This window comes from Micropterus dolomieu, linkage group LG19 (genome assembly GCF_021292245.1).
Source record: "Micropterus dolomieu isolate WLL.071019.BEF.003 ecotype Adirondacks linkage group LG19, ASM2129224v1, whole genome shotgun sequence".
In the NCBI taxonomy this organism is placed as follows: Eukaryota; Metazoa; Chordata; class Actinopteri; order Centrarchiformes; family Centrarchidae; genus Micropterus; species Micropterus dolomieu.
In genome coordinates, this window is record NC_060168.1 from 17,468,216 (window position 1) to 17,477,435 (window position 9,220).

At 40.5% G+C, this 9,220-nt stretch overlaps 2 protein-coding genes across 2 annotated transcripts; both read right to left on the reverse strand.

Moving 5' to 3' along the window:
• Positions 1-197: 197 nt before the first annotated feature.
• On the reverse strand, positions 198-5,366 carry LOC123958367 (gastrula zinc finger protein XlCGF53.1-like). Its single transcript, XM_046031691.1, has 4 exons — positions 4,948-5,366; positions 3,650-3,750; positions 3,489-3,564; positions 198-2,477 (listed from the first exon to the last, which is right to left on the reverse strand). The coding sequence occupies exons 1-4, from the start codon at positions 5,243-5,245 to the stop codon at positions 1,669-1,671; spliced, it is 1,284 nt and encodes a 427-aa protein (XP_045887647.1). The 5' UTR covers positions 5,246-5,366; the 3' UTR covers positions 198-1,668.
• A 1,161-nt stretch (positions 5,367-6,527) lies between these two features.
• smtnl1 (smoothelin-like 1) lies at positions 6,528-8,953 on the reverse strand (the record flags this gene model as incomplete). Its single annotated transcript, XM_046031475.1, has 4 exons — positions 6,528-7,550; positions 7,988-8,139; positions 8,290-8,404; positions 8,514-8,953. Coding segments are annotated over 4 exons (1,071 nt in total), but the record flags the coding sequence as incomplete, so codon positions are not given.
• Between the last annotated feature and the right edge of the window lie 267 nt (positions 8,954-9,220).

The window sequence follows — 9,220 nt, forward strand, 5'->3', positions numbered from 1 at the left end:
TAGAAGCCTGATAAACAATGCTTTAGTGTGGGCTTGGTGGAAAGAGGAACAATGCAAGGAATTTCCCGCAGTTTTCTTACAAGTACCCCACAGTGCTACAATATGAGTAAACCCTTGTCATCATAATCACTGGTAACAAAAACAATACTGCACTCTAGAGGTGCAAAATGATAGGAGACTTTTCAGAAGTTTAAAGCTGATTTAAAAAAACTACTATTTATTCACAATTCAGTATCCAGATTATAAATCCACAGACAGAATCCACATTGAATTGATTATTGCAGAGTCTGAAACTCTCCGGGAAGTACAAAAGAGGAAAGAATAGCTGCACACTGGAGGTAGGTTTGCTTTTTAAGATAAACCACACGCACACACACATATACAGAAATTAAAGATGGGTAAAATGGCATTCTCAATATGCCTGGAATGCTGCTCAGTAAATAGTACAGACGTTTTAAACTCCTAATTAGTTACTATGTTCAGATCCAAGTCAGAAATTTAGTCAGTGTATCTGGGGTGTATTTGGTCTGCTAAATTGCTTGTATCTCTGCAGACTTTTAAAACATGTGAAAACATTTTAAGTTAGCGCTATTGTAACATTTTTTTATTGTACCTGGGCGTTATGGCAGTATATATCGTGACGATAGACATTTGTGACCCATAGCATGACTGCATATTGCCTGACCAGTTACACCATGTTTTTTTCACTTGAATGTTTGCATCAGGCTGATGTGGTCAAATAAATAAGCAGGACTGTTTTATTGCAATATTGGACTAACAGGGCTGTTAGATCAATGTGACATCTTAATTTGTCAGGCATTTCATTACCTTGATTAGTTCTCCTTTATGTTTTTTTAAACACATAAACATTTACATTTGTATTTGCTAGATCACAATATGTATCAATATTGTAATATAAAACAACAGGTTTTATCCATATCTCCCATCCCTAACTATACCATGTTTCTTCTTTACATCAGTGTCACTGTCCATATCTCTGCGTCCATATCTGAATCTGTTGCACGCTTAGCCATCCAAGTCCCACTCTGCCCTGCATTGGCTTTCCTCCAGTAACGATAGGAAAAAATCCTCATGGCTTCAGCTTACAAGTCAAATGGCAACTGCGAGAATCACTAATACTAAGTGTAACTTGCTCACTGAATAATCTAGCATTGAGCTAGTATAGTATGCATGTCATGTCAGGGTAAAAAACTGAGAGCATTTATCAAATTCTACTTAAATTAAGATACTGTACCCTTTTTTGGAACGATCAATGAGGCATCCACGTTTGTCTGCTTTTCAGACAGTATAACACATTTAACTCTAGCAGTCCCTCGAGGGAAGAAAATTAAAAAGGCATTTTAGTTTTTAAGGTTGTTTAAAAAATTTTAAAGAATGCAAGTCTCGCCATATTGAACAGATACCATGCTTGTTTGAGTCCATATTTTGAACCACAACAGTCCTTTGATTTTACTGGGCAGTTGTCTAGATCAGTGTAGGGTTATTAAGTACATGTGACGTGAATAAGTTCCTTGTGAAGTGAAAAAACAAGAAACACAAACAAGACCATGAGATACTGCCACAGGAACCACATTTTCCCAAAACACACACACTGTGACACAAGTGTCAGTAAAAGCACATGCTGAAAAACGTGTGTATCTTTCATGGTCAGAGCACTCCGTTGGCGTTGTGTGTGATCATGTGCCTGCGCAGGTTGCTAGGGTTGTTGAAGCTGGCGGTGCACTGACTGCAGGTGTACGGCTTCTCTCCAGAGTGAGTCCTCAGGTGGATCTTCAGGCTGCCGTTCTGCGTGAAGCGTTTCCCACACTGCATACAAGCGTACGGCTTCTCCCCGGTGTGAATGCGCATGTGGATGCTTAGTGTGGTCTTGTTGACGAACGACTTGCCGCAAAACGAACACAAAACGGGCGACTCCCCGGTGTGACTTGCCCGGTGCACAATCAGGTCTTCACGGCTTAGGAAGCGCTCGCCACAGAAGCTGCAGTCCAGGGATTTGTTGACGGTGTTGGAGAAGACGTTCTGCTGCTGAGGGAACTGGCTAACATGACTGGGGTGCCCCACATGACCATCAGCTCCTACGACTGGTGTTTTTATTGCAGGGCCCAATGCTGTTGAAGCCATTTGTGTGGAAGGATTTCTTTCCATTTGGCTGTTTCTTCCCAGTCCAACACTGTTATCCAGCATCCCTCTCATCTGGGCTCTGTCATTGGCACCAGTGGTGAAATTCAGGAGAGTGTCATGGGTGACGTTGTGGTTAGGAGACAGAGAGCTAAAAGCTTGGAGTTCAGAGGCAGTGAAGAGGGTGTCGCTCTCCTCCTGCAGAGGCCCTTCTCCTCGTCCGTGAACACTCAAGATTCTCAGCTCCTCATGATTACCTGTCAGGCAGGACGACTCTAAATTCTGAGTCCCTGTGGCACAACCACCCTGTGTATTGTGGTTTCCAAAGTCATCATGACCTAAAAAGTCAAACAAAATGACATTATAAAATAAAGTACATACTTTCTATAAAGAAAAGTCTGTGTGTGCTTGTCAAGTGCTGACTGAAAGCTAAAATAATGTGTACACAAAATGCCCCTCCTCAAGTAGTCAGTCAGCCAGTGCTGGACTTTAAACAGCTATGTGTTATGGCTGAATGATGTCATTCATTCTGTTTTAACGGCAGAATGAGTAGGATTTTCCTAAACAAAACAATACATTCATGCAAAAGGAATCCCTCTCAATCATCATGTATGACCCACTAGAAGTGCGTGGTGGAGTCTGTATCTACAAAGACCCTGCCCTCTGCCTATATTTTCTTATTATTTGCTGTGTTTGGGACGCCTGGGGATCAACCTTTGGGCAGCACGCAGGGTGTAATGTCGGGACTCCCTGCTCTCTGCCATGCATGTATAAATTTAGAGCTTTAGGTCTGTGTGTCTGTTTGACCGACAGAGGGGCTGAGCTTCACACACACACGCAGAGCAGAGCAGAGAGGCCACAGCAGACAGAATAAAGCATGGGGCCAGGGGAGGGCATTAATATTCCCAGCAGAATAAAATTTTCTAAATTTCTGAGAAGAAAATTCTCTGAGATTATAAAATCAGAAATTTGCTAGAAACAAAACACAAAATTTCTCTGCGATTAAAGTCAAAATCTTACAAGAAAACCCCCGCTAAATATCGTTTTACTGTTCTATTTAAAGCAGGGTGCGCAGATGATGATAACAGCTGTCACATTAAAGCTACTTTTTTTTATGACATTCTGTTCAAAGGCCAAAAGCATAAAACACTGGGTAAGAAGTGCAGACATTTATAAATGACTAAGATGTGACACATGCTTTGAAGTAGCTTTGTTGCAGTCCCTCATATCAGCCTGTCTGAAAGCTTCACATCTTCTCTATGTCTGCTCTGACGTTTTACCTATAATGGCCCTAATGTGCCGTCCTATAAAAGTGACAGGTCTTACATTATTAAAAAGAGCAAACTCACCTACAACTGGCTCACATCCTCCAACGTCATCTTCATCTTTAATCAGGATGACATCTGGGCTCTCCACATCTGGACACTGGGCAAGTAAGAATACACATGCATGAGCAAACAAGATTTCAAACAAAGCTGTTAGCTAGTGAAAGTACATGTACTGTAGTTACATTCGCTCGAGCAGCAGAGGAGGAAGTCTTGTTCTCGGATTGTGGAGAAATAGAAGGAGCTTCCACAACAGTCTTTTGAGCCACTGGTGGCTTAATGACAACTAGAGGAAAGAGAAAGACATCATTTCAGGAGCACAGCAGGTGACAGATGAATAAGAGGTGTGTGTACTATCACTGTCCAGAGCACCAGAATTGTGAATTAAATTCACATATAGTTAATTTTCAGTAACATCTCATTTGCAGTCTGAATTCTGACAAGACAAACATGTTACACTGGATCAAATGTAAGGTTTTGTTTGAAGCAATGGCAAGTGTAATGCCTTGAACTGGAAAGGGTTTAGTCTTAGATTGACCGCTGATCAACACATCTACTGAGGGGCATCCAGAACAACTTGTTGTGACCAGGTTGTGTCTCACTTTGGACAAAAGCATCTGCCAAATAAATATAATGTGACACAATGTGGTTCAGTGTCATCACACACTCCCTCCACTATCTACTGGATTTAGTATAACTCTATGCTTTTACCTATATATCCAGAATGTGCATTTTCTGAAGACGATATGAGCAATTGTTGCAAGCTGCTGCTGCTGCTGCAGGATCCAGGAAATCAAGAGAAAAAATTTATTTTCCTCTGTATCCCATGACATATTAGCAAAAACGAAAAGTTCTTATTAACTGACGACATGTGTAAATATGTTGAGCACGTCCCCATAGTACAAAGACCTAGAAAGCTCAGATAGAGAAAATGTGTATATTAAGGACACGAAATACTATTGCGTGCCCACAAGATATAATTTGAAAAGCAGCAAATCCACACATAGCAATCAGAGTCAATAAAATTTTTGCTTGAAAAATGGCAAAAATTATTCATCGATAATCAATTAACCATATATATATATTCTAATGTTTATTTTATAGGCAACTAATTATTTACCTTTTACTGTTTATCTGTGCTCATTTCTGATCAATAAATGAGCATTTTGACAACCAACATGAAATTAGAAATATCTTGAATTAGCCTGAATAATTTACCTTTAACAACTAACTTTACTAGTTATAATGAAGTTAAACACGTCATGTAATGTCGTGTGTGTCACGTGATAAGAAACTGCTGCCATTTAGCAGTTTATTTTGTACACACCTCATTAAAGCAACTTAATTATTAAAATAAAAAGCAGTGGTTTTGACAACAGTGTGTTTTGAACTGCTGGCTGAGGAGGAGGAGGAGCGTTAGCCTTAGTTTTTACCGGAGTATGAAGTGTTTTGAAAGTGAAAGTAACGTTTCCCGTTAACTTACCTTGTGATCTAGCCCGTGGTGGTTTGGGGATGTTTCCTCTGATCGGGGAAAAGCGGCTGGCCGGCCGGTTCGTCCTGGTCTGCAGTCTGAGGGAGAAGAGCTCACTCCTCATCACCTTCATCCTCATCCTCAGAGATTCGTTTTCCTTTAGGCTCTGGGTTAAATGCAGGCGGAGAGACGCCGAGCTCTCCGAGAACAGCTGACTGATTTCCGTTACCGCCGCTTTCACTAGCACGTCCATTATGGACAAAAGCTGGGACTCCAGATTCAAGCTCCCCGGCGGCATGTCTGTGGACATGTTTCACTTTGCTGCTGCCGAGAATTATGTTGGAAAGTAGCGCGACACAATCGGTGGGTTAGCTTACAAAGGGGACAACGGGATGGCCTTTCCGGTAGCATGACGCTGGGTACCGTAACTCCTGGAGAGCAGGGGCAGTTTTTGTTGATGTTTTACTGGTTCACTGCTTCTGTGTGGTAAGCAGCGGTGGACGAAGTATTCAGATCCTTTACTTGAGTAAAAGTACTAATACCACACTGTAAAAATACTCCGTTACAAATAAAAGCTCTGCACTGAAGTATTAACAGGAAAATGTGCTTAAAGTAGGTACTTAACGCAGAAAAATGTCCCCTGTGACTGTTTTGCTATATATGAGATTATTAGTACTCATGCATTCATGTAAAAGCAGGATTTTACTGTTGAAGTTGGTTGAGGTGGATCTTATTTTGAACTATTTTGTGGGCCTATCAGATTGCAACAACTATTTCCATTATGAATTCTTCTGCTGATTATTTTCTCCGTTAATTGATTTCTTGTAAAAATTTAGAAAATGCCTTCACAATTGCCCAGAGCCCAAAGTGAAACCTTCATAATGCTTTGTTTTGTCCAACCTACCAAACCTTAACATTATTAACTCTACATTCAAATGAATAAAATACTTAATTTGTGAAGCTGGAACCATGAAATGTTTTTGCATGACTTAAACAATCAAAATAGTTGCCAATCTTCTGTCTGTCTTGTATAAACTTTGGGTAGTTTAATTCAGGGGTCCTTGATGGGGCTCCAGGGGATCCCCAGCAAAAAGGAGAATCATTTATTTTCACTATAATTGACAGAAAGTGTGACTGTTTTGTTCATGGGTTTCAAACACTTTCTGTGATAAAACATCATGTGAAAAACAAAAAGGCAACTTTGGGACAAAATCTTATCAAAAGGGGATGTTCATGGTCTAATTTGTGTCAGTTTAGGGGTCCTTGGTGTGAAAACATTTGAACAACCATTAGTTTAACAAAACATCATATTTTATAAACTCTTCATATATTTTGTGTGTAAAAAACTTCATTTGTAAAGTAACTAAGCTGTTAGATTATTTGTAGTGAAGTAAAAAGTCCAATATGTCCCTTTGAGATGTAGTGGAGTAGAAGTAGAAAGTGGCATGAAAAGAAAATACTCAAGTAAAGGACATTCTGTGTGTTGATGTTTTATTAATATATATGATATATCCTCAAAAATGAACCTGGGCTCAGATATCAACTAGCAATAACAATCAACTGCAACTATTAGTCTAATTATTGTAGCCAAATATAGAGGTAACAGAGGTGAATAAAAGGGAGTAGCCTAACTATGTAAAAAGACTTGTTTACGCACTGTTTTTATTGTAGTTTTAATATTCTATTAATTTTAGTTGTTGCTTAGTCCTTATATTTAAAGACCTATCAGTCAGTGTAGCCAGTTATCCTTTGCTTAATTTTAGTGTGAGGGCAACCCTTTACTTTACAGACCTCATATCGTCCCTTGAACAACATCTAACAATAAAAGTTTTATTATTATTAGGCAATACAAAAAAACTCTGGCTCAAACTCTATAATGGACTTTACAATTATTAATGGAGTGGTGTTTATCCATTGTGAATACATTCATAAAGATTTGTCTCAAATCATAACCTTATGAGTTAGATTTCCCACGTACTTACACTGTATTATACGGTCAGCTTCATGTGCCCTAAACAAATATATTCAACAACACAGCAGTGAATAAAAAAACACAGCATAATACACTTTTGAACATACTGCTAACTGTAACATCACATTACTAGCATTTGAGTTGAGAGCCAACATAATATTCCTCTTCACTTTGCCAGTAGTCAATCTGACACCAAGCTAAGACTTACTCATTGTAGTACCGCAACCATCAACAACCTTTTTGGTCTTTTCAGTCTTTCTGTTTGTTGTCAGAATTTGTCTAGGACTCTGCCTCGACTAACACTCCTCCATCTCCCTCCATCTCACAGTTGTTTGGTGCATTTCCTTCCTCGCCGGTGCCCTCTGTCTCTGTTACTTCTCCCTGGCTATCCATCGCCTCATTCTCAGCACAGTCTCCTTCGTCCTTCTTCGGGGACACCTCCCCTGCTGCTTCTTCTCCTTTCTCTTCTCCCACACCAGCCGGCTCTTTCTCCTCCTTTTCTTTGTCCTTCCTCTCTTTCTCTATTTTGGAGAGGCTGTGGCAGAGGGACTGCACATATGTGAACACACACATGGGGTCCGGGTTTTTACCCATCATCATCATATCACCCACTTCCAGCAGAGGGCAGCAGTCGGCCAGAGACCTGTCAGGGAGTGTGGCGACATGGGGACAGAGGGAGGAAAAGGAGGGACAATGCGGTGACATTTAGTAAAGAAAGAGAGTCCTGACCTTCTCACTAATTTGTTGTTTTAAATGTGCCAAACAGGAGTCAATGGGGCAACACTGTCAAGGAGCTATCTTTGCCAGTGACTTTTAACTGGAGGAGGAATTTAACATCCTTCTCTACAGCCAGATACAGTTTGAGAAAATTAGGCGCAAGAAGTCCATATACACGTGCAATGTACAATACAGGAACCTGTTATTGTTTTATATAGTGTATGTATAGTAAATGAAATGTCTTCAAAAATCGAATTGTATGTTTTTATCTTGTCTTGCTGCACACAGAAACACATTTCTTCTAATGGGATGATAAAGAATTGAACTGAAGAAATGAAGGGGAGACTATTGAATACTCCATACTCTGCAGTTTGGAAGGCTAGAGTGAAGTTCTTCTCCCTCTCCTCTGGATTCAGGGAGCTGTAGTCAAAAGCATCAGGAAAGAAACGATGCATCAGAGCACAGAACGCCAACCCATCTGACCAGGACGATGAAAAGTTTTCTATTTCGACGCCCTAAAAGGTTAAAGGACAGAACGACGTCAATGATAAGATAGACAGAGCAAAGCACATCTACACCAAGGCTTATTTATATTATATACTGTATATTAAGTTCTTTGGTCACAAAACAACACATCTGGGAATTTGATTCTGTGTTGAACTCACCTTGTAGTTGCGAGTCTTGTTGCGACACCACTGAAGCATCTTCTGTTTAATTGAAGCTCCTGTAGCCACAGCTGCAGATGACCTCTGAATCTTAAAGTTGCGGGGTATGGGTGTCCTAAAAATGTCACAATATTACACAGTTTCTGATTAAACCCTTTTCAGATCATATTTCACTGTCACTCTCTAAACATATTTGAGGTACTGTGTATCACACAATGACTTACTCTGGTGCACCTTGCTGGAACTTCGCAATGATGTCATTTTTAGCAGACGCTCTAATAGAGCGTGCAGAGAGTCTTGGTCGGGAGAGAGAAGAGGAGGGAGGACCACTCTTTCTTTTGGGCTTCCCTTGCTTTTCTACCTCCTTAATCTTTCCTTTGTCTTTCGTCTCTACATCCACTTCCTTGACTTGTTTTTTCTTCTCTGCCCCTTTTTCTGCTTTTTCATTCACATCTTTTCCAGCTTCGTTGGCCTTTTGCTCTGTTTTACTCTTCTTCTCTTTGTTATTATCCTTCATTTCTTTGTCCCTGACTTCTTCCACCTGCCCACCTTCTTTATCTTCCTCCCTCTTTCCCTCCCCATCTTTTTCTCCACTTGTTGATTCAGGATCCTTCAGGTAAACATCAGTGGAGGCTTTGTCTTTATCTTGTCCAGCCTCTTCAAATTCACCTTCAACACGCTCTAAGGAAGTATTCTCGGCCTCGTCTCCTCCTCCTTGGTCTGGTTCTGAATCCTCCTCCCCCTTCCCCCCGACCTCCCCTAACCCTTGACCTTCCGCTGTCTCCCCCGCTGGAGGCTCTCTCCCTGGGTCTTTACTCTCATCCTCATCTATCTGGCGGACAAGCATAAGAAAGAGTTTCATTAAGTGTCAAATCCATCTGCAAAATAATGTAAAGAGGTTACAAAGCAAGTTTGTCCTTCTACAGATTTA